The following is a 25,254-nucleotide window of genomic DNA, read 5'->3' on the forward strand; positions in this document are numbered from 1 at the left end:
GAAGTTTGGGGGTTCTCTTAGTGGCAGAAATATGACCACGTGGTATCCCTGTGCTGGAGAATGTTCTTCTCTGTATCCCATTGTATATATAAAATTCTGGGGTGAAAGTGGGGGCAAGAAGGTGATAAAAGACTAAATCCTAGCAGAGTTTCCCCTTAGTGGTGACAGCGAATGGCCTTGATGTCCTTTCTCACAGCTCATTATCTCATTTTTGTAGCTATGGAGGAAACCCCTGGGCAGATGTTTCTGAAGCACTTAGCACGTAATAGGTGCTCAGTAAACACTTCGGTTTTTCTTTACTTAGAAGTACTCAGATTATCTAAGGTGGAGTTCTGAATCTGGAGCCCTGGGAGTAGGAAGTGGGATTTTAATTGTGGGCTGACCTTTGTCCTATAGCTGAGTGTCCAGTCTCTTCAGTAAAACGAGGTGCTTGGATTCATTCCCAAAATGGTCATTCGGGGCCTGCAATGTGCTGGGTGTGTGCTGGGGTTGGCTACACGGACAAATGGGACACCATGCCTCTCGCTCCTGCAGAGTCAGACATCTAAATAAGTAATTACAATGCAGTGAGGTAAGTGCTAGCAGGGATGAGTGTGGCAGGAGCAGCCGGGATAGAACAGCTTATTTTTCCTGGGATAGGGGGGTCAGGTCAGAGAGGACTTTACAGAAAAGCCATTACTTGAGCCAAGCCTTAAAGGTAAGGTTTGGGTTATTAGACAGAAGCAGGCAGTGGAAGCTCCTCCAGAGGTAGCAGTAGCCCTTGGAAAGCAGTGAGGTGTGTTCTGGAAACCACACGTCTTTGGAATGGGGGAGGGGAGGTGGGGTGCTACATTTGGGAAATGAGGCCAAGTGTTGACATGATGCAGCAAAGTCATCTCCGAGGCTTTTCTGCCCTCGCCCTCAGGCCTCTGCCCACCCCCCACCCCCTGCCCCGCCCCACACCAGGCTGCTGTTCCCATAAGGCTCTCCAGGGCTGGCCCGAGTCCATCCACCGCTGGGCAGGGGCAGTGGCAGGGAGGCTCCGCTGTCTGTGGCCTCCCCTGCCTGCTCCCCCACCCTAATAGACCGGTTTGAACTTTATTCCCCAAAGTGGCATTGTCTCCTTCTCATATTGGTAATTCTGTAATGACTGGTTGTGACCCGCCCCCTCCCCCATATTTAATTCTCATCAGCCCAGCTCTTCACTTTGCTAGTAATGATAGCAGCCAGCAAAATAGCTTTCAACATGCCATTGACAGTCTGGTTTAAGAGAGCACTTGAAGTAGTGCTAGACAGCTGAAAGCACCCATAATTGTGTACCAGAGTGAGAACTGTGTGCTCAAGGGCCTTGTTTTTATATGCTTAAAGGGACAATATCTTGTTTTCAACAAATGCTCTCCGAGACTCACATTCAAGATGCCTTCTTTTTCTCTCTTCCCTTTTCTCCCTTGGCTTTTGCTTTTCTTTCTCTTGCCTTTCAAGTGGGAGTTAAGGAGAAACTTGGGAAAGGGGGAATTTCCTGCAGCCTCCTAAGTAAGGACCATTTGGTGGTGTGTTTCTTTGAGACATCATCCATTCCAGGCAGCAGCCTGAGAGCCAGGGTCTCCCCGCTGAGGCTCATGAGGGCCTCCCGTATCTCAAGGAGGCCGGGGAGAGTGTCAGGCTTCATTTGCCTTGATTTTGAGGGCTTTTGTTTGCTAAGGAGGTTGTGTAGTCAGCGGGTGGGGATGGGGGGGGCGCGGCTTCCAGAGAGAGTCCATCTGAAGGTTTCAGTCCCCTGTAAGGGGATGTGGAGAAGGGCCCAGCATGCTCAAGGGTCCCCTCAGGGACTTCCAAGCCCCTTCCAAACTAGATTCCAGGAGTCCATTCCTTCTGCAGAGTTCATGGGCCCAGGAAGAGGTCCTCCTAGAGAAACCACAGGGGTGAGTGGCATGGCCATCTGTGTTCATAAATGGGGGTGCATACAGTGCTTGGTAGCCTAACCAGGAGTCCCCATCGATTCAGCCCTGAAGATTTGTCTCAGAACAAGCTCCGGTTCTCCCGTTCACCCCTGCCAACTTCACTGAGCCCGTTGTAGCTTTGAAGATGCAGCACAGCCCTTTGGAAAGAGGTTCTCTTCACCACACCGATGCCAACGTTTCACTTTGTCCATTAGATCATGGGAAGGGTGAAAAAAGAGCCAAGTTCCCATGGGTGGGGCCTGAGAGGCCAGGGGGGCTTAGCTCATGTGTCCGCAAAGGGCCTCTTCCATTCACCCATGTGAACCACCCAGCTGGAGTCCCGAGTCCTGGGGCAGCTGCTACCATCACAACCAAATAATCCTAGTTTTTGTGAGGACAAAGCATTTGAACATTTTATCTCCCAAATACTATAGATCATAGTAATATAGCTCCTTCATATTTCTGTAGTACTTGATTGTTTGCAAAGATTAGATGGTTTCATCTTAGATAATTAAAATAATGGGCAGTAGGGTCCAGGACAAATAAACACCAGGATGAAAGTATTAGAGCATGGCATGAAAGGCTTGGGGTGTGTGATGACCTCCATACATCCAGGATGCTGGGAACCTGGCACGGATTTCTGAATTTGGGTGGTGGAAGAGGTGGACTGATGAGGCTGTGAATTCTCCGAGGGTCCTGAGCCCTGCAAGATGCTTGACCCACACTGGGTGCCAGTGGGGGGGACTCCAGGAGGGTTAAGTTCCAGTTAGAGTCCTCCCTGACTGTATGTTTTTCGGAACACTCTGGGAAGGATACAAGACTTTACAGCGTTTCTGAGGGACACCTGGAGGCTGCAAAAGCTGTGATTGTAGGATGAGATGAGTGGGTATCATAAACCTTTATATTAAAATGTCTTTCATGTATCGAAACATTTTTTCATCTCAGCCTATGGACTGTTTAAGTGTGGAAGAAGAAGAAAGAAGGGAGAGGGGAGAGAGGAACGTGGGAGGGGCAAAAAAGGGGAAATAAGGAAATGGAGAAAAGCCAGGTAAAATGCTGATTTTGTCTAAGAAGGAACTGAGTGACAGGATGAGAGGGTCAGTGGCTTGCAGGTAAATTAGTCAACCTAATTAGAGAAATTACTTTTTAATTTATCTTCCCTCTAGTGGAGACCCAACTGGAGGGGTAAGTTCTTCCTGCCAATGCTGTAACATTGAAAATGTGAAGAGTGACTTGGGGGCAGTAAAGGGGACTCTCTCTCCCTGATTAGACCCCACCACCCAGCTGTTGCACCCAGCTAGCCATATGACTGAAAGGTAGAGGAGGAGGCCCTGCCAATCCCCAAATACTTCCCCTGAGAGAGCTCTCCGCAGGTCCTCCCTGACTCTAGGCCTGAAACTGATAACAAATATTGGCCCTGACACATGTTCTCCTGCTGGGAGTTGAACCTGCAGAGGGGAAGGTAGTGCAGTGCAGTCTGATGGACAAGGGTGAGAGTAAATCTTAGCTCCTACATGGAGGTGGGTGGGTACAGGGACTATAAAACTTCTCAGCCTCTGCCCAGGAGGAAGGTGGGCAGACTCGGTAGCGCAGGAGGAATAGAGATGACACCAAATGGCTGGAGCAAAGGGCTGAATGCCGGGTAGGAATAGAGTTAGGGTGAGAACAGAGAGATGGAGGAGGTGAGCCAGTTGGGACTGCTGGGTCAGTGGATGGTTTAGCTTGGCCTTAAAAACATTTATCTGCTTTTGTTCCTAGAAAGGGTCCTTTCTTCTCATCTCCCTCTCCAGTGGGAGAGGGCTATAGTCTGTTTCTTACCTTGCTTTGCCCAAGAGCAGAAGAACTAGGGAAAGACTCTTGAGGAATTTGAGGCAATGGATGGTGCTGCTTTATCTCCCTCCCCTCAATCCTTAGGACCTTACACTTCATCCTGCAGGGACAGGGGCCCTCCATGAGGCCAGACTTGAAATGGGAAGAAGCACTTGGGTTGGAGACCCAAAGAGCCGTTCTGCCCCTACCACGGTCCTCTCACAGCTGACATGACATTGGCCTCCACATCACCTGGTACTTGTGTGTGACATCAAGGAGACCAACCTACAGGGACATCTTTGGGAGGGCTATCTACAAACACCTTTCTCTCAGCCCTTTTGGGTTTTCTGTTTTCTGACTCATTAACCCACTTCTTCAGGGACCTCTGCCTGGCTCTCCCTGACCATCCTCTTGACCAGGCTCCTTTCTTAAACTCTCATCATGCTGAAGGGACATATGCCCAGAGGGTGATGAGTGGGGCAGGTTCCTGATAAGCCAGTTCTTATTGGCACCTTTGTGCCTGATAGATTCAAAGTTTTTCCACCAAAAGTCAACTGGCTGTAAAAGGGAGATACTAACAATTTGGGTGCAGCGACCCACAGACCCAGGAGCTGGAGGTGGTATTGTCCTCATAGCTGAGGTACAGGCTTTGGGGTCAAACCCAGGTTCAGGTCTTAAATCTCTGCTAACTGGCTGTGTGACTTTGGCAGGTTGTTTGACCTCTGTGAACTTTAATTTCCTCATCTGTGTAATGGGGCTAATACCTACCTGCTAGAGCAGAGCTGTCTGGTTGAAATTTCTGCAATAATGAAAATATTGTTTATCTGTGCTGCCCAGTGCAGTAGCTCCCAGCCACATGTGGCCATTGAGCACATGAAAATGTGGCTGCTGTGACTGAGGAACTGAGTTTTAAATGTAATTTTAATTAAATTTAAATAGCCATATTTGACAGTGCAGTTGCAGGCAGCGTTAATGATGATTATGTGTGATGATGCATATCAACTGCTTAGCACAGTACCTGGGCTGTAGAATGACCTCAGTGTGGTATTCTCGCAGTGGATCAGAGTCCCCAGGGTGGCCAAGACCCCAAAGAGAACGGACAAGATCCTTGGTGTGTTGTCCTAAGTAAAATTATTTGGCTCCACATGCCAACCCAGTATAGGCACCCTGAACCCCAGTTAAAGAGAGGGCCACTGAAGTGTAAAGAGGTTTTTACGATCTGCCTCAGGGTTTAAAGGTGGACCAAGGCAGTCAGAACTGGAAACTCAGGACTGCCTCACTCTTGGACCAGTGACCTTTTCTCCGCCGGGCTTTGATGGAAAGCCCCAGACGGAGCCATTAGAGCTCAGAAAGACGTGAGCCTCGGCCATGTGTATTTCTCAGCCTGACACTATTGACATTTTGGGCCAGATAATTCTTGGTTGCCAGAGTCTGTCCTGTGCACTGTAGGATGTTTCACAGCATCCCTGGTTTCTCCCCACTGCTCATCGTTGGCACTGCCCTAGTTCTGACAACCAAGACCGTCTATGAACATGCCAGGTGTCCCCTGGTTGAGAATCCCTGGTATTAGGGGTGCAGAATACTGACTTTAGAGCTGGGGTGTTCCATTATGCTGCTGACTTTGTGACAGCCCTTTGCCCTTTCTGAGCCTTGTCTTCTTCATCTGTAAAATGAAGGGTTGAAAGAGTTTGCTCAGGGCCCTTTTAGTCTATGAATTCCTATCCTATGAATTCCTGTGGGGGGTGATGATTTTGGAGGATGTCAGTTTGAGAAGGAGAAAATGGCTGATGTTTCTAAATAATTGACCTTGATTTTTATGTCTGTGCAAGCCCTGTGTAAATGCCACCAGTCCTGCCACCCTTGTCTGGAAAGAAACCTTGACATGTTACCTGGAGGTGCCAGGCCACTGGAAGGCGCATGCTCTTTGGTTGTACACTCGGTGGTGGGGTAGAGAGAATGGGGCTCTGTCTCTGACCCAGTCAGTCTGTTCCTGTTTTTTATCCCTCTCCCTACCTCGTTTTCTCTTCCTGCTACTCAGGTTACCCTGCCCTTAAAAAGTGAGAGCTAGTGTTTCATTTGTAGCACTGATCTTGCGGAAGACCCCCCAAATTTAGTGAGCTGCCTCTGCAAGAGTTATAGGACTTTTACAGCGTGTTGAGGGGCAAAGGGAGATTTGCATAATGTTCCAAGGGGGATTAGGTGGCTGGGGGTTGCCATAGCAACCCCACCGGGATGAATGGAGAATTTTTCCTCCTGGTGGGAGCTGGCAGGGAAGGTGGGGGAGGGTAAAAGGGTTATCTGAGGGGAGGGAGGGAGGGAGGGGGGTGGTGGTGCCTGGGATGAATGGGCAGTGTTGGGGGAAGGTGCAATCTGAAAATGCTCTCCCTGTTCTGTCTATACAAGTAAGCTCTTTGAGGGCCATCCCCCAGAGTGGGGGTTGGAGGCAAGAGGAGTTTAATGTGTTTGGGAACCAAGAAATTAAAGTGGACAAATATTTAAAGATTATTGGATCTTGTTAACAGGAAGCCTGGTGGGTGGAAACTGAAAGTTTGAGAAATGAAAGTCTTAGAGATCTAGAGCTGAGAAGGGGGCATGGGCTGTCATCTCGGCCACTTCCCTCCCAGGTGGTGGTATCTGCCCCCATGGCCCTGTTGAGTCATCATTGAATGCTTTGAGGACAGGGAGCTCAGTTTCACACAGAACTGACTTCATTTTTGAGAGCTCTGAGTATTATACTGGTTCCAAATCGGCCTCCTTCCTACCAGAGAAACTGAGACCCAAGTACAGGGCTGACGTGGGAGTAGAATGCACGCCTCTTGACTCTGACAGCTCTTATCAGGCTCCGTGGCCCCGTATAATTCCTGTACACGCCCCTGCTTGCCCCACCACTCAGCCTCACCATTCCCAAGTTTCCTTACACCATTGACTCTTGGAAGAAAATGTCTGAGATTTCGCGTGGACAAAGAAAGGGAAGGTGTGATTCCTTTCAGGGAAGCACATAGAAGGGGGTTACCCAGCCCTAGTACCCCCAGGCTCCCATGCATTTCAGTTGTCCTGGCTGGGGGAGGAGGAGGGCGTGTCTTCCTCTCTGCCCTGCATCCCCACCATCGTCCTTACCCTCATTGAAAGGCACAGGGACCAGGGCACAGAGTCCATCACAGGCCAGCAGGCCAGCGCCCCACTCCTTGCCCCGGAGATGGATTCTCGTGGTCACACTGAGGACTGGGCCTTTCTTGTCCCCAGTCCCCCCAGCATAAAGAATTCAGTAGGCTTCCTCTGAAGACATAAATATTTAATGACGTTGTAGTTATATATAATTTGATCAATATGTCAGTGCTAAAAGGGCCTTTACGGCGGCTCACCTATCATTGAGTAATCTGTGATGTAAACCTTCACCAGCCCCCAGAGTAGTAGGGGTCATTATCTCCCGCCACTGCTAAGTGGATTATTTATTCACCCCTTTCTAACCTATGGCGCTGCTTTCCCCCAGATCCTGCGGAGGAGATGGGATGGGGTCTTGGAACCCCACCCCAGTTTTGTCCCGTGTGTGTGTGTGTGGGGGGGGGGGGGTCTCTGGATTTCCTTTCCTCTCTCAGTACACCTACTTGCTTTATTTCGGTGCACTCCAGCTCGGCCTGAGGAGGAAGTGCCTGGCAAGGAATGCCATTTGGTAGTCAAGTAATTGAGGGCCTGTCAATTTAGAATAGCCTAGGAAATGCACTGGGATATGTTAGGTTACAATACCCAGGACACATTGTTTCGAATCTTCCTTGATTGCTGGGTGATTGTGGTGCCTGGCTGCTGGGAGGCTGCAGGGTCTGGAGCCCTGGCCTCTTCTGCACAGCCGCCCAGCTCCAGCCCCTCCCTGTGCCCTTGTGACTTTAATCCAAGATGAAGCATACTCTCTTTGAATACCCCAAGAGTCAGACAGAGAACCAAATAACACTTGATTAAAATTCAGGAACCCCCAGGCTTACCCCATCCCAGCACACGTTTCTGGAGGAATAACCTGAGGCCCAGAAACCAGGACTTATCTTTCCAAAGGTCACGTAGCATACTAGACACAGAGCTGGGATGAAAACCCATCGTTTCCACGTGGCTCTGGAGGATATGTCGTGTATCAGAAAAGGCAGGTGTCTTTTTTCCTCTTTTCATTTTTCTCATATGAATCCACAAATGAGTCCCCTAACGGTGTTCTTTCCACGACACTGCCCTGATTCTCCAAGGAAGAAATCCTTGCTTTAGAAGTGTAACCAGCACCTTAGCAGCATTAGACAGCCCCTTGCCTAATAGACACGGAATCTCAATTACTTTCCCCTAAAAGAAATGACTCACAGACTCCTTGCCTGGCTGTCTCAGGCTCACCAGCCCGCTTTTGCTTGTGAATCATAGACTCTGGACAGTAGATGCTTGACGCTCAAAGAGCTGTGTCACCGCCCTTACCTGGAAGCTCTGTGACAGTTATGTGCATTTTTGCGGATGAACAAATGTTTCTTGCTGTGACGACTGGTCTTGGGAACGAGCCCCAGCCTAGCCCTCCACCCAGTGCAGCCCTATCCCCATGACTGCAGCCATGTTGGCTTACTTCTCCTCATCTTTTAAACTCATGATGTGATGTTTTACTGAACTTTATGGAGGAAACAAATGTCACAGAAGAATTCAGAAACGCTTAGCATTCTGAAACTCTAAATTATGGCTCCTAGATCTTAAAAAGTTAACTAGATGGCCCCTTTGTTTTGTAGACAACAACAACAAAAAGTTCAGAGGAGGAAAGTGATTTACCCAAAGCTACACAGCTAGGTGGTGGCAGAGTTGGGAGTAGAAGCATGGCTTCAGAGCGCAGCCTGCTCTTTCAAGTGGCCGGTTTCTCCCTCTTGATTTTATTTGGCTGAAGTTAGAATGAAGTGTGCATTCTCTGAGCCCACAGGTACAGGTGATGGGGCAGTTAAAGCTAAATAGCTGGGAGACCGTCTCCTAGAATGCCTGCTGACTGAGTGTTGAACAGTCGGCTCAAACCACAGCAGAAGGACTAGCTGGGTATTCAAGACCCAGAAGCTGAAAGTTGCCAGGGAAAGGACCAAAAACAACCGGTTCCAGTCCCTGAGTCAGTGTCCAGAGGCAGAGGATGTTTTGAAGGAGTGGCAGATACGAATGCTAGCCTGTTTTAGAGCAATCTACTTTTAGAATGCTCAAGTACCTCAGTTTACAGCAAGATGCTTAGAGGTCCTTTAATGTTCATGCAAATGGGAGCTACTACAGCGCCTTGAACAGATTGCTCTTTAGGAAATTACTCTTGCCCCCCACTATCTTATTTTCTGTCATTTATTTGCCTAACAATCTCAGCAGAGAGGCAGGGCAGATGTTTCTCCCAGAGCCCAGTTGGTAGCACAGATTCTGAATTTCGCAGGCCCTCTGTGCCCCTTTCCCTGAACTTGTCCTCCTGTCTGTGTCTAGTAGATTAGTTCCTTCTAAGGAACAATGTTTTTCCACCAGCAAAGCTGCCTTCTTTGAACCACACTTGAAAAGAAGCTTTCAAAGGCGGCCCCAGCCTCCCCAAACAGCTTTTTCCAAAGTGCTTTCCAAAGAATAGAGCACCCACCACCCTTCCAGCTTCACTTCTGAGGACCTGCCTCAAAGGCAGCTTTACACACCAGGGTGGATGGAAGGATGGAGGGAAGGATGGAGGGTCTCAGGGACTGAGGACTTGCGTTGTTGATGACATGTTTTGCTGACTTGCCAAAAGGAATGTCCCAGTCTGTGATCTGGTTCGAACCCGTGAGTTGTGACCTGTCCCGATTGTTGCAGTCAGGGGTCTTGGTTTTTATTTTTTCTCCCTTTTTTTTGGGAACTGATGTTTCGAGCTTGTTTGAATTGGATCAAAGGCTGTTTTAACAGCTGTTCTAATCGGAAATGCTATCAGTTATTGACCTAGACAGTAGTTTTTCTTTCAAAAATATTTCTCTAAGCTCTCAAAATGTTGAAAGTTGGCTTCTTGGTAGGGAGAGGTAGGACGTTGTTTAGTGAAGTTGCTTAATTGCTGAGCATCAGTTTCTCCATCTGAAAAGATGGGTTTTTAATACTTACCTTCCTGTGAAGGCTGTTAAGAGTTCACACGTGTAGGGTGCTTGCAGTAGCTGGGTGGGTCGGTGGATATCAGCCATTCTTCTCACTGTGGTTGTTAAGAGTGGATTGGTCTGGCCAACTTTCCCTTTTCAGGAGCTTCTCCACCCCTAATCACCACCCTCTAAAACAAACACAAAAGTTAAAAAAAATTATTTAGTGAAGAGTTTTCCAGTTCGTTCTGTGACTCGCCAGTGTACCATGCCCGTTCTCAGGGCTATGCGGAGTTTGTAGAAGATTGGTAAGGCTCAATCCCTGCTACTCATTTTTGAGAAGGTCAAGAGGAGAATGCAGTTCAGCAGCAGGCGATAGCAAAATGACAGCTGAAAGGGACAGGATTTGTCTGCTCCCCCAGCTCCCAAGCCAGACCTGAGGATCCAAGGCCAGGAAAACGTGGTGTATTATAAAAAATCTCCAAGGATAAACCCCACCCCCTTTGTTCTTCTGCCCTCCCCTCATTTCCCCAGCCCTGTATAGTCCTTCCTAGTGGGGTTCTTCAAAGGCCCTTCCTGCTGAGCCTGGGCCCCAGGGAAGAAGGCCTGAACCCCACTATCAGACCAACTGGAGGAGGAAAAAGTAAACGCAAATGAGAAAGGACTCTGTTTTAGAGTAGAACACTTTCCACTTAAATAGGTTGATAATTTATACACTGATTACTTATAATATGAATGACAGATGGTCCTATTTATGTATTAATGTGTATCTAGCTTGTCTCCTTCCAGAAATATTTGAGGCAGCTTAATGATTTAAAAATTAAAGGGAATTTGGGTGAAGGAAAAATAAGAAAAAAGCAAGGGTAAGGTTAGTCCCTGAATCCATGATACATGGCAGTATAGTGCTTAAATGGGGAGTGGGGTGGCGGGGGGATGGATTTTATCCCCAGGGGACCTTTGGCAATATCTGAAGACATTTTTTGGTTGCCCTGATAGAAGATGCTTGTGGCATCTAGTGGATAGAAAGCAGGGATGTTGCTAAAGGACCTGCAATGCACAGGACAGCTTCCCCACAAAGAATTACCCATCCCAAAAATTGTCATTGGTGCCAAGGGCAAGAAATCCTGATGTGCAGTAGTACCCTTGCTCGAGTCTACCACAAATGTGGCTGTGAGTCTCTGTGTCTCAACGGGGGTGCTACTCCCCCTTCCCCAGGAGGTTTGGAAATGGGGGTTGTTACCATCACACAGTGATCATTGTCCTGGAACCTGAAGGACAGTACTTTATGCAGTTACTCCACCCACCCTGCCCCTGGAGGTGCCTGCTGGAAAACCTGGGGTCTGCTCCTGAGCATCCTGGACGTTCCAGGCACTGATCTCACAGCAGGGATCCCTGGTCCTCACCCAGGAGCCCTGATGTCAGGTACAGGCTCTTCATGATGGGGAGCCCAGCCCATTGGAGCTGGTGGCCCCGAGACTAGGGCCGCAAGAGCCCAGCGGCTCGGGGGACAGCAGCTCGGACAATGTTGTTTTGTTTTGCATTAAATCTTCCTGGCACAAGGACTTCTGATCCAGTCACATTTGATGTGTTGATAATCACAGATATTTAAAGGTGGTTGTCATGGTTTTGTCTCTGGAAGATTGCTATGTGCTAATGAGAGATCTGAAGTCAGCCCTGGGACCCTGTCCTGGCGGCTCAGGATTCAGAATGAGTTGTGAAAAGTAGTTCCGAGAGTTAGTCCTCAGTGGTTCTAAGCCTTCCTCCATACAAGAAATTAGCACCAAGTCTCTTTTTTTAAAAAATATTTTTATTGACAAATCTTCACACACATACAGTCCATATTAGCACCACTCTTGATCTGAGCTCTGAGGATGAGCCTGGGGTTCATGCAGGACACTGGTGAACAATTGATGGGGTCCTGGAGTGGGGAGAGAGAATTGATCTGCCTTCCTAAGATAATTTATGTGAGTGGTTAGGGATCTAATAAGTTCTCTAAAAGTTTCTTAGAGAAGGGAACTCTCTGCTCTAGAAATATGGTGGGATTTCAGGCTGGAGAGATTGCTATAGAATGGGGAAGCAGCAATGAAATGTGGGGCTGGAGGGACCCATCAAGTCATGCATCACTGCATGTGAGGTTGGCCCCAGAGAACCCTTTGGCATGTGCCACCAGGAGTGACCCTCCATCACCTCCTGATTTGTCTGGGAGATTAGAGTTTGTCTTACATTTGCACTGGGCCCCATGAGGCAAGATGCCACCTTGCTTTTACACTTCAGTTCCCTCTTTTTTTTTTTTTGAGGGGGCGAGAGGGGGTGCAGGGTCCAGGAATCAAAAATCCGTGCAGTTCACTCTTTTTTTTTTTTTTTTTTTTTTTTGCAGTTCACTCTTGTAGTGGGTTTTGCTGGGGTGTGGGGGTCATCTTGGTTTTGCGTTTCTTTGTTTTTAGAATTTCTAGAACTGTATTCTGGAACAAACATGTCGACCACCTCTGATAAGAAATTGGAGCTCCCCGAAATACAGGCTGACTGGTTTCAGGGGAGTCAGGGAGGGCTTCCTGACAAGAAGTGGACTAAGGGCAGAAAGGATGGAGCCGGTCATTAGGGTCTGTGGTTTTGGGGAAGTTTGCACTTCCACTTGCTGGGGACATTTTAGTAACTTGATTTATTTGCCTGAGCGTCATGCGGTCTCTTTTTCCTTTGCAGACAGAGATTGCAAAGAGACTAAACACAATTTTAGCACAGATCATGCCTTTCCTGTCACAAGAGGTAAGACTTTCTTTTATTATCTCCTTTTCTTTCCAGATCAGCCCAGTGGCTGGCTGGGTCTTGCCACAGCCCAGTCTGCCCTGTCCATTCAAACTTTGACAATAGAACTGACTGAAGTTGACAATCTGGGGATTTATAGAGCCTTCTCCAGTTGGTTCTGGGGTGGGGGTGGGGAGGCATATCAAAGGGACCGTTGTTCTTTGTTCTGGTAGAAGTGGTTCTCTGCTGCCCATCTACCTGAGGCCAGAGAGGAGGGTCCTAGTGGGTGATTGGGCCAGTATGGGGCAGTGGGTAGCCTCTGTGCCCCCCACGCCCCATCTAAACCAGCACTCCCAGCCTCTGCTTTCTTTGTGGCCCAAATTCCTGTACCTGGAAATGTCTAAGAGCAAGGAAGGCTGGCCACACAGTGAGAGGGACACACCCTGTGAGGAAGAACCCATACCCATAGCGGACCCTAGCCCCAGACAGTGTCCTTAGCAGAGGTGGAACCAGTTCGTCACATCATCTTCTAAACATACCTCCCATGAGACTCTAACTTGACATAGTGGCTGGGCTGGTGGGTGTTTTGGGGTAAGCATTCCAAGGAGGCTCCTCCGTGCAGGGCACAGACCTGGGCCCTCCCTCCCCCTCTAGAGCCCCTCAGTGGCTGGGACCACATCAGCTCCTTGCTCATGTCCTGGACCTTTGGCCCAGAGGAGTCACCAATAAATGGTTGAATTGGCATAAGAGTGGGATATGGAGACATCCTGAGGCTTGTAGCCTGTTGGGTACTACCTCTAGGTACAGGGAATGCACTAAGCTTTAGCACTTTTGTTCTCTCTACAGAAGAATTTAAAAAAAAGAACGTTTTGCTGCTTTTTCTTTCTCTTTCTACTCTCTCTACAGAAGGATTTTAAAAAAAGAACATTTTGCTGCTTTTTCTTTCTCTTTCTACTTAGACACTTTTTTTTTTCTTCCTCTGTTTTGAGATATAAATTAGGGATGTATAGATTATAGATGCATAGGTTTTCTTTCCCCTGAACTCTTTGAATGTAGGTTGCAGACATCCTGACAATTCACTGCTAACTACACTGGCTGCATCCCCTACAACAGGTCACCAACCCCCCCTGCATGATTACAATGCTGTAAACACGCTTAAATGAATTATCATTCCGTAGTATCTTATATCCAGCTCAGCTAAGGGGAGGAAGGTTTTTTGTTTGTGTGGTTGAGGCAGGTGATTGAATAATGCCGTCTTTTGGAGTTCATCTGTTTTAGAACATAAAAATACTAAGTATTAAAAGTTTTAAGAACTTAAAATACTTTTTGATTACAAAAGTAAAACATGCTCATTGAAAAAAGTTTAAAGAAATCCCCTACCACCCGTACCCTGTGTCCTCGAGGGCCATGTTTCCTGTTCTCTCTGGTGGCCTGTGCGACCTCCTGCCCCTCTGGTGCCCCTCACTCCCCCCCTACTCCCCGCGGCGCCCCCCCCCCCCATGGCGGCCTCCTAACCCCACCCTGTTCCCTCCAGCACCAGCAGCAGGTGGCACAGGCGGTGGAGCGTGCCAAGCAGGTCACCATGACGGAGCTGAACGCCATCATCGGGGTACGTGGACTCCCCAATCTGCCTCTCACCGTGTGTATAGCCCTTTTATTCCTCTCATTTACCGTAACCAGAGATCAATCCTGACCTTAGCTGGCCTCGAAGAACGGCGGCCCCAGAGCCCCAGCTTCCCCAAGCATCTCACGGGCTTGGACCCGTCTGGGACTCTCTTTCCATTGGTTTCCCAATTGCTTCCCAGTCCCCGAATTCAAGAGGTGCTGCCCTACCTCAAATCTGCTCCTACCTTTAAACTCATCTGCCCCTCCTTCCCTGGCTTTGCGGGTGTCAGGAGTCTGGAATCACCTCTGCAGCCACGGTGACCGGCCAGAGTACTCGGCCACCTCCTCATCCCTCCCCCGGGGCTCATCTGCCCTGCTGCCTCCTCTGGATAAGGTATGCCCTTCTTTGGCCACCCGAGATCAGAACCATCTCTGCTATCCTTTGGATGTGAAGTGTGCTGTGAAATTTGGGTTGGGGGCATTGCTGCCCTGTGTACTGGGCTGCCCGGCTCAGCATTAATCTGTGCCCTTGTGCGTCTCAGCAGGGCACCTGGGTGGAGCTTTCTAACCTGCTAGAACCCATCTCACCTGGGCACAGGAAAAATATCCAAGAGCGCTTTGTTGGGAGGCCCACTTCTGACCTGACCGCTTGGTGAAAACGGGAAACCAAACTCTCTATCCCGTTTGGTGCACCTGCCTGGCCTTCGTTGTTGGTGGATTTCTTGGAATCAGGCAGCATCTTTTTGCTGCTTATGGCTTTGGTTGTGTTGCTAAGGATATTTAAGATATGTACCTATAGGGGAAAATTATTTTTCGTTGTGGCTTTGAGCAAGGTTCGTACCCTTGGGGTCTACTTTCAATCCCTAAAATGAAGGGAGGTAGGCAAGATCTCTGCTTCCCAGGCCACGGAGCACCTGGATCACCGTCCCTAGGAAGCCTCTGAACAATGCAGCATCCAGGAAACTCACTCCCAAGTTCTTTTCCGTAGGTCTCACGATGGGCTTGGGAATCTGTTACTGAAATTTTGCAGAATGTTCTGAAGCATAGTCAGCCTTGGAAGTGGTGGGCTGCTTGGCCGAGGTCCCTCAGCCCTGGCATTCTGGGATCCTACTTCATCTCATTCTCTCTTTGTTCTTATGTGAGGTCGTTATTTTAAGTGGGAATTGAAGGCCACAGGTGTTTGTTCTGCTTCGTGGCATACGTGCTGATTCTCAGCATTTCAGTCCAGGGCAGAAGCCTGGAGATGGTTGTTCTAATCACAGTTCTTCCCTCTGTGACCTCGGGCAGTCCTTCTCATTCCTTGGGCTTATTTTCTTATCTGAAAAAGGGAGAGGGTTAGACCAGCTCCTCTCTCTCCGGCCTTCCCAACTCCCACTGGGTCAGAGTGACAGATAATTAGGGATTCCATGGGTTGCACCGCTGGAGCCTGTGATGGAATAGAACCCCGCCTGCTGTGTGTGGGGGTGGGGGGGGCGCAGCAAGGGGTCTGGAACCAGGAACATGAGGAGGAAGTGTGCGGACTTCTGAGCAGTGAGCGGAAATGCAGCATGCCCATACTGGGGACTCATAATATTTCAAAGTTTAAATGTTCTTCAGAGATAATCAAGCCTAGGGTTTTTCACTTAGCACTATTGACATTTTAGGCTGGATAGATCTTTATTGTAGAGGACCATCCTGTGCATTGCAGGATGTTTACCAACATCTCTGGGCTCTGCTCACTTGAGGCCAGTGGCACCGCCCCCATCCCCAGTCATGACAACCAAGTATGTCTCCAGATGTCCATGGGGGGCAAATCATCACGATTAAGAACTTCTGCCCTGCTCAATGCTCTGATTTTACAGAGGAGGCCAGAGAGAGCAAGTGGTTTATGAGTAGTTGCAAAGTTGGATTAGAAGCTGAGGACCGAGTCCCAACCCAGGACTCTTCCCCAGTCAGCCAGATCCGAGCTTGTGAGGGACCAGAAGTAGTGAGATTGTTCTGGTGACAGTGCCGGAGGAGGGTGCAGAGTGAGCTCTGTTGTCCAGGGTTGCCCCTCTTTTGGCTTCTTCCCTCCATCTCCTTCCCAGGAGTATCCTCGAGGCGTCCAGGCCAAGCTCTCCCATCCCTGCAGTGGCTTCAGTGGGCTGCCCTCTTCCCCTCTGTCTCCCTCGTTGGAGTTAGAATCCTCCTTTGAAAATGTGTGTATGTCTTCTCCCTCTCTCTCTCTCTCTCTCTATATATATATATATATTTTTTTTTTTTCAATTTTAAGAAAAGAGTAAAACCGGGAAGAAGCGCCGCTTGGATTAGCTCCACTTCCTTTAAGTAGCATTTAGGAAGCTACAAGTTAGGTCAAGGCAGCTCGAGGCAGATATTGGAATTCAATTAAAGCCAACGAGTGGGGCCTGTGACCCCCATTTTCAAGGTAATTGCTTCCCAGGCTCTGAGTGAATGTAGCCATCGCCCTGTCGTTAAGCAGGCAGCCCTCTAATCGCTGTGCCTGTCAGGGCCTCCCGGGGCAGGAATTACGGGCAGCCTGGGCATGCTCGCACTGGGGAGCCGTGCCTGACTGCACTCCAGCGAAGGAGGCCAGCTAATCTAACCAGGGCGTTCTTTATCTCCTCCTCGAGGAGAGGGGAGAGGAAGCTTGCCCGGGAAGGGGGGGGGGGGGTTGGGGCAGGGGTGTGGGGGCAGGCCAAGGGCTGAAGGGAAAGTGCGGGAATCTTGGCCCCTGCAGAAAAGGGCAGGGAAATCTTCTGGGGAGTTCTTAGCAGCAACTAGTGGCTCCCCTGTGATGTTGTTGGGTTTGCCATTCTGGAAGGAGAAGCAGCCTGACACCTTGGCCTGGGAGGTAGGAGGACTTTGGCCACATCACTTCTTTCCTCTGGACCTCAGTTTCCCCATTTATGGAAAGACGGGGAAAGGCTAGGCAGGTTTCATATGGCACATCTGCTCTGGTCAGCTGATTGTGGCCGTGTTGGGCGTCGAGTTGACAGATTCTGAGGCCACATCTTAGTTCAGCTCGAAGAATGATCAGTTATAGCTGGCTAGGGCCTAATAGCTAGTGGAATATTTATCACTTGGATTAGAGTGCTTGTAAGGTCTTCCTTCATGGTGAGAAATGCCAACATCCAAGGTGAGGTTGGTATGAGGAGAAGGGAAGCAGGAGAGGCAGAGGGAAGCCAGCCTTTCTGGCCAAGCCCCCAGTTGCCTGCTATCACCAGGGAACTCAAGAATCCACCTGAGGGTGAGAGGCTGGGAGAGTGTCTCTCTTCAGGCTGGGGCCTGGCTGCCGTAGGCTGCACTGCATGCCTTTCCTTCTCGAATGCAGATTACAGGGGACGCTTAGAGTGACAAAATCACTGAGCATGAGGTGGGAAACTCTGGCCGTAGGTCACCAGCTTGGAGAATGTCTTTCCTTCCTTAGCACATAAAAGCCCTGTATGTTATTGTGTCGACCATGTGCAGAACCCCCTTTTTACATTGGTCTGATGTCTTTGGATGGAAGTGGGGGAGTGGGCTGTCGTCCCACTTGCCCACTAACAAATTGGTCTGCATTCTCTTGGGAATTATTAGTTGAAGACATAGTCCTAAGGCATGATTTCGCTTTTTTTTTTTTTTTTAACAGGGTTGGAGGGGGGCTACAGCAACTTGTCACAAACTACAAAGGGTATTTTGAAGCCATTCCTAAGCTTCTTGCATTCACTCCAGGATGCTGATGAGCTAGGGCCATCAGTTGAGTGAATTCCACATGTGGGAGAAAGATGGGGAAGAGTGTGCTTAGAATCCGTCAGGCAGCTCTGGTGGAGATGAAAGCAGAGCTCGGTTTGAGTCCGGCTTCTGGCTGCTCCGGGCATAGTGGAATCACTTAACCTCTCCGGGCCTGTTCCCGTTCCAGAAATGGGGACAGTGAGAGTTGTGAGCATTAAAGGCTGTTGTTGAGTATGGAAGCTCAATTCTTCATGGAATTGTGGGGAAATAGAAGGGAGCAAGCGTAGGCTTGAGGCTGCTCTCCCTTTCCTTTAAGGATAGGGAGTGTTAATTTCATGCAGTTAGAAAGACCCTGTTTTTGCAACCTGATGGGGAGCCCTTGATGAGTCTTGACTCTTCACTAAGTGACAAGCCTAAGAAGTGAAGCATTAAATCAGCCAGCATAGGCATAAAGAGTAATGTGCATAACCCAATTACACAGACTCAGCAAGCCAGATCTTCCCTGGTGGCCTCTCCTGGAAGAGGAGAACATCTGAACTCAGGCCACAGGAGCTTGGCACTCACATGGAGGATGGGGTGCAGGCAATCTTCCTCAGACACACTTGTGTCCTGGCCCAGGATGTTAGAGGAGTGAGAACTGAGCACTCATGGGCGAGGCTGGTTCCAGAATCCTAGCCTCTCCTTTGGAGTTTGCCGTGGGAGGGCAATTGTCAATGTCCACGATGTAGAAATCCTGGTATTGGAAGGAATGGTAGAAACTGGTGACAGAAAGGCATAAAGCAATGAGTTCAGGGCCCTCCTCAGGCTGTGGAACTGAACCTGTAAACAGATTGAGAAGTCACCCTCCCACTTACATGTCACTCAGCACATCGTCCTCTGAAGCCAGGGGATATTTTGGAGGCCATGGCAACCCTGGAGTGGTAGAGAGAAAGGTACTCCATTTCCCAGGGAGCAGAAACATGGCCTCAGTGGCCATGACCCTGCCTGCCTGCCCGCCCAGTTCCTGGGCTGGTAATACAGCAAGCTAGCTGCCCCTGCCCCTCCAGGGAGAAAACTTGTTTCATTCTTCATTGCAACCAAAATGGTTGTTAGCAGACCCTCTGTCCAACTAGCCCTGGCATCTGCTCTCACCCTATGGAGAGCCTTGGAGGTTGGCTCGTGTGTACCTGCTTCTGGAGCCTGCTGGGCCAGTCCTGACTGCCTTCAAACCACCAAAATGGGACCTCGGGGGGATTTCTGACCCTTGAACTTGAAGATGAGAAACTCCTCACGTTTGCGTGAAAGATTCCTGCAAAGAAGATACTCCTACCTGACACACTAAGGCAGAAAACCCACCTTCGTCTTGGAGCCTCAACAGCTTTGAAAGCCATTGTGTTACAAACAGCTACTGCTGTGCTCCAGGTTTGATGCCAGTTCACTCGATGGTATTTTGGGGAAAGAGGACATCCCTTTGGTATTCCTTATCCAACTAACTGTTCTGGCTGCATCTAAGAGGTCAAAACCACCTCTGGTTCTTGGGCCTTAGAGAAGAGGCACAGAACTGGGAGACGGACAGTTGCCTTTGAACAGAGCCACACTTTACTTACTTCCTAGCCTCTCCATGTTTACCTTTTGCGACATTCTTGCTTGTTCATGCAGCAGACTATACCGAACCACATGTGGGTAGCACTGTTCAGGTTGCCAGGAAGAGTAAGTCCAAGTCCGTGCCTTCCTGGGGCTCAGTGGCCTCCAGGGTGTGACATGTAAGTTGCCAAGTATCACTTAGCTATGAAAAAAAATGAGCGTTTTATTTATAGTCCAGTCAGTATTTGCTGTTAACTGAGCAGTTTTTTTTGCCTTCACATGTGGTAATGTATATGATCCTCATGTAACCCTAAGTGATGGGCCATATTCTGATTCCCATTTTACAGATGCAGAAACTGAGGTCCAGAGAGAGAGATGGGTCGGGTGACTTTTAGCCTCATGGCTGAGAAGGGATAGAGCTGGAAGTCCACCACTGGCTCTCTGGCTCCAGAGTCTGCACTGTTAGAACCCTTAGAAGGGGTAGCTGGTTCATATCAGGAAGATGGGGAGGGGGCTTCCCAGGAGGGACATGGCATTTGAACTGGGCAAGGTGTTCAACCTGGACGGTTGGGTGGGAGAGGAGACCTTACCCACTAAGGTAAGGAGCAGGGTGTTTGGGATTATTCAACATTTTTCCATGAGTATAAATCGTCAGTCAGTTTTTTCTCTAAAAACATAATTGTCCACAGAAGAGAGTTAGCTATGTGCCCAGGCTGCACAGCGTTCAGTACAAGCCGCTTCTTTGGCATCTTTGTAACCATCCCATCCCTCCTCCTGTATATCCTTTCTTCCTCGAGATACGGTACTGGGAAAAAGTGAATAAAATACTTGAATCTTTGCTTTCTGGCATTTGACTTAGCCATCACCACTGGCAGAATTAAAGGACCAACAATAACTGGTCTAAAACCAAAGTGTCCTGCTGGAGAGTCATTTTAGAACTGGGTGTCTGTGTAGCTTCTGAGAATCCCCCCACCCCATCATGACACAGTGACCTTGGCCACACTCCATGCTGGATGGACCAAAATGTCCCATAGGATGTGTCTCAGAGAGAGTGAGACTCAGAGCATGTAGCCTCCAGGCCCCCTCTAGAAGACTTTGTGGTCCGTGTAGGATTGCATCATGGGAAACCGCCCCTTGGTTGGCTCCTCAGTAATCACAGACAAAAACGTGGCAGTGACCTCTGCTGCTCTCTCAGTTTGGGGCTTTTAAACTTCACTACCTTTGCAGACTAGCTGAAACCCACAGGTGCTACTGTGGATTAGCCTGAAACTCTTGTTTCTTCCTTCTAGCCCAGTGGACCCAAGAAATGCCCAGAGACCTTCACAAGAGGGAAGTAAAATTAAAATTAGTTAAGTAGATACTCAAAAAAAAAAAAAAAGTGCTAAGTGGTTGGTGCCTTATCCCATCTCAACTTGCCCGCTTCATTTAGTTTCCATTCAACCTCCTGAGAGATTTTTCTGTAATAAAATCTGAATCTAATCCTGACCTTGTTTAAAGTCCTTCTGGCCCGTTTTCCTATTTCCCTGCTGTGCTGGCTTGAAGGTGTTATGGATCCCAGAAAAGCCCATGTTCTTTTGTTCCATTCCTGGGGGTGCAGTCGTGCTGTGGGTGGGGCCTTCTGGTTAGGTTATTTCAATTTGAGATGTGGCCCACCCAATTCAAGGTGAGACTATATTGGAGTCCTTTATGAGAAGATAAAGAACAGAAAAAGCTGAGAGAGCATAGAAAAGAAAAGCCTCAGAGAAGCCATGAGAGGACCAACAGCAGCTCAGGAGGACGCTACAGGAACCAGAAGCTGAAAGCAACTCAAACCAGTCCAGGCACAAAGGACCAGCAGACGCTGGCCACGTGCCCTGCTATCTGCAGAGGAACCACAGATGCCTGCTGCCTGTCTTCAGAGAGAGTATCATCCTGTTGATGCCTTAACTGGGGCATTTTCATGGCCTTGAAACTGTACATTTATAAACTAATAAATCCCATTCTAAAAACCAAAAAAAAAAAAACCACCACCACCAAAAGTGGGTGTCTAGATAAAACTATTGTAGTGTCACAGCAGGGAATACTACACAGTCATTAAAAAGGATGAATCACTCTGTGCTGAGTCAGAACACTGTTAAACTAAAGTTGCATAATTTGTGTAGAAAGACATGCATTTACTAATCTGGATTTCCATAGAGGAATCTTTAGACAGATTAACAGTGGCTTCTAGGGAGAAGGATTGCAGAGTGGATTTTTTTTTTAACCTTGTAATCTATTTTTTTTTTTTTTTACAATGAGCATGTATTACTTTTGCAATAAGATATAAAAAACTACTTTTCCCATGTTTTGATTTTGTAATAAGGTGTGAAAAACTATATTTTTAAAGAAAAAATGGAGAACCTCAATTGTAAGCTCTCACCTGGGAGAAACCTGAGTCCCTTGGTAAGGAGAGGTCGGATTTCTGCACTGGATGCCTGTGATGCCAGCTCCTGGGTCCCCTTAGCTTTGTTTCTGCTGTGGGATCTCGAGGCAGATATGAGATCAGACCGCTCTGGGACCTGTGCCCTCCATCCGGTGACAGGCATCCCAGAGTCACCACTGATGGTCTTGAGGGAGGTCTTTGTTGGGCTGTGGGTGCCACCCCTTCACCCAGAGCTGAGAAACGGAACCCCCCAGTGCTAGGAGTGCAAGGGTGGCTGCGGCCTTCGGAATGGGGCTTGGTTGGCAGTCGGCAGGTTAGTTGGGGGAGGGCAGGACCTTTAATCCTTGCCTCCAAATACCTTCACCTCCAGCCAGGACCATGGGCCTTCACTGTGTTCTGAGGTCTGTTAGCAATTGCCAGAAGCCCGTTTCACATTGACCAGTGAACCCCCTTAGTCAAGAGTGAACTCTTGAAGCTTATCAGATCAGTGCTGTGTTAGCCGCCTCCATCCCCCACTGCTCTTGCTCTGGGGATCTCCTTTGCAACATTCTTTGTTTGAGGTTGGGTGGTTGACAGATCTGAGCTCAAACCCCAGTCCCTCGTGGTAGGCCTTGGCCAGCCACCAGCTGCCCACTCTGGCTTCCTAGGCATCTGTAAAATGGGCACAGTCCTGCCCTTGCTGGGAAGTTGGAAGAATTAGAGTTAATATTTGGAAAATGCCCAGGCATTCTTGCATTCTCTTAGACATTCAGCAAGCGATGGTTCCCTTGTGCTGGTTGAGAAGAAAGACGTGTGTATAGGTGAGTATTATCATAGCCAAGGCCCCTAAGAAGTATTTCAGTCCTAAGAAATAATTGGCCACTATGTTGTCTGCCCCACGATGCCCATAGGTCTTGGCACAGTGTTAGGAATGATGGAGGGCGTTCGGTTCTGACTGCTCAGGAGAGAGCCAAGGCACAGTGTTAGGAATGATGGAGGGCGTTCGGTTCTGACTGCTCAGGAGAGAGCCAAGGCCTCCCAGGCCAGTGACTTGGGTATGAGAAGGTGGGGGGGTGGGTAAGAAAAACCCCGGAGGTTAGTATTGGGTAGGGTTTCTGGGGCTCTGGAGCTACAGCAGCAAGTCCTTGACTGGGGATGGGGAGGAGACAGGAGGATTGTCATTGTCACTATTGATGATAATACCGAGCTAATAAAAGTTTTTCAACCATTGCGGACCTGTTGTAATCCATGAGTAGATGCTCGCTATGATCCTCATCACTGCATAAGCAGTCACCTGGGCCAGGTGCTGTCCTTCTATTACCTTATGATAATCCTTTGAGATAGATGCTACTTGCCCCCTTTCACAGATAAGGAAATGTGAGGGATTTGAAGGAACCTGCCCCAGGGCACATGGCTCATCAGTGTCACGGCTGGGAGTTTGAACCCTGCTGTGTGTAGTTCCAGGCCTCCACTCTTTCCATCACTCTGTTCTCTGCTGAGACATCTGATAATAGCTCTCATTCCGCTGGCCCCAGCTCTTCTTGCTCTCAAGACTTCTCTGCCACATCCTGTGCCAGCTCTGAAATCCAGGCACGGGTTTCCCAGAACTGGGGAGTCTCCCCTGGGATAGGGCCTTGGGGTGGGAGACGCTGGCTGCTAACATCGAAGAGGAGCGAACGAGGGCAAACCCCGTGACTGCTGGGGGCCTAAACACGGATTCCCCTGGCCTAGGAGGGAATCCTTTGACTGTGTGGTTTCTAAATGTATGCATTATTTATCTCTGTCTTAGAAACGTACGTTGAGAAATCTTGTCCTTGAAACTAGAGGGTGGAATGTTTGTAGACATGAACCTTGAATCTAAATTATGGTCCATTAACAGATTGTTCCTTCAGTGAGATGAGAACGTTGTCTGAGCTGGGGACAAAGGTTCTGGGAGAGTGGGGGAAGGGCGGTTCCCCCAATACCCGATGATGGAGCGAGGGGATGGCAGGAGCCCCTCCCTCGCAGGCGTGGCCTTCGTGCCTCTCCTACCCGCTCCCGCTCAGCTGTGCTCACCATCCACTTCGTTGCAGCAACAGCAGCTCCAGGCGCAGCACCTCTCCCACGCTACACACGGCCCCCCGGTGCAATTACCGCCCCACCCATCCGGCCTCCAGCCTCCAGGGATACCCCCGGTGACAGGGAGCAGCTCGGGGCTGCTGGCGCTTGGCGCCCTGGGCAGCCAGGCCCACCTGACTGTGAAGGACGAGAAGAACCACCACGAGCTTGATCACAGAGGTGAGGCCCAGGGCTGGGGGCAGGGAGGGCGGTTAGGGGGAAGCTGGGCATGGGGCCTTGGCCATAGACCCCGCAGGTGGGTAAGTGAGCACAGCAAATGTTGTCACCCTAGGACCGGGAGTTAGCAAAGGGTATGGAGCTGAGAAACCTCAGCAAATGGAAGCCATCACCCATCCCAGTCCCTGACATGTACCTTTACCCTCTGCCAGGGAGGACACTTTGTCTTTTCATCCTACAGTAGCACCCTTCCATCCTCCAGCCACACCCCTGCCCGTCATTCAAGACCCAGCCCCAGTCCTTCAAGATGCCTGGCCAAATTGAGGGCCTTTTTCAAATTCCCATGAGAATTTAAGAGTTGGGGGTCCTAAAAGTGTGCCTGGGGAATGCTTTGTGCTTGCCAAGATCATTTGTTCTCTGCGTATTTTCCTTAGCACGTGTGTCACACCAGCACAGGAGTTTTTGGAAAAGATGCACAACTGGTGCTCAAGTAAAGTCATGTTAGTTGACTGCCTTTAAGTGGACAGAGCAGCGCATAGTCCAGCAGAGAGATGATTGGGGAGCTAGGAGTCAAAGTTTGCACTCCCCATCTGCCACCCCCATTCACTTCAGCTTTCACCGCAAGGGCCCTGGAGGGGATGGTCCTCATAGGGACTGGGAGCGGTTGGCTGGGTCAGAAAAGGAAAGGGCCTGATTCCTTTGCAGACCCCTTGTTAAAAGGTGTCACCTTGCATGCTTTCCCATCAGAGAGCTTTCACCAGGACACATGGCCTGTGCAGCACGTGATTGGGCACCGGGGCATGGAGTATCCCCGTCCTGTACTGGCCTGCACCACAGGCAGTAGAAACCATGGGAATGGGGCATACGATTTTTGTCCCTATGGTAGGATGGTGCAGAGGCAGGACACAGAAGGATCAGGGAGCTAGTGCATGGCTGTGCAGATAATCAGGCTTTAGCTTCCATGGATTCATGTAAAGCAGAAAACGGTATCAATTTTAAAACAAAATCAACACTTCCAAATTCCTTTTTTCTTTTTTTACCCATAATTTTTTTAGCTTTCCCAGATCCTACAGGTGCTTTTCATAGCGTGATCTTTCCCAACCTGAGTCTGCTGAACAGGAATTTTGGTGCCCTTCTTTACAGTCAGGGAAAGCTAGGCCAGGCCCCCCCGTCGCCCCCTTTTCCCAGCTCTCGGGTGTGGCGGAGACAAGGGAAGCAT

At 49.2% G+C, this 25,254-nt stretch overlaps 1 protein-coding gene across 4 annotated transcripts in view; it reads left to right on the top strand.

The window, feature by feature from the left end:
- The window catches only part of TLE3 (TLE family member 3, transcriptional corepressor), a 50,216-nt gene that overhangs the window by 8,311 nt on the left and 16,651 nt on the right, over window positions 1–25,254 (top strand). For all 4 annotated transcript variants that reach the window (XM_077123919.1, XM_077123921.1, XM_077123920.1 and 1 more), the window contains exons 5-7: window positions 12,482–12,544; window positions 14,058–14,132; window positions 23,834–24,038. In XM_077123919.1, coding sequence (XP_076980034.1) covers window positions 12,482–12,544; window positions 14,058–14,132; window positions 23,834–24,038 — 343 coding nt within the window. The remainder of the gene's footprint in view (window positions 1–12,481; window positions 12,545–14,057; window positions 14,133–23,833; window positions 24,039–25,254) is intronic.

Source organism: Tamandua tetradactyla, chromosome 12, assembly GCF_023851605.1.
Source record: "Tamandua tetradactyla isolate mTamTet1 chromosome 12, mTamTet1.pri, whole genome shotgun sequence".
NCBI classification, from domain to species: domain Eukaryota; kingdom Metazoa; phylum Chordata; class Mammalia; order Pilosa; family Myrmecophagidae; genus Tamandua; species Tamandua tetradactyla.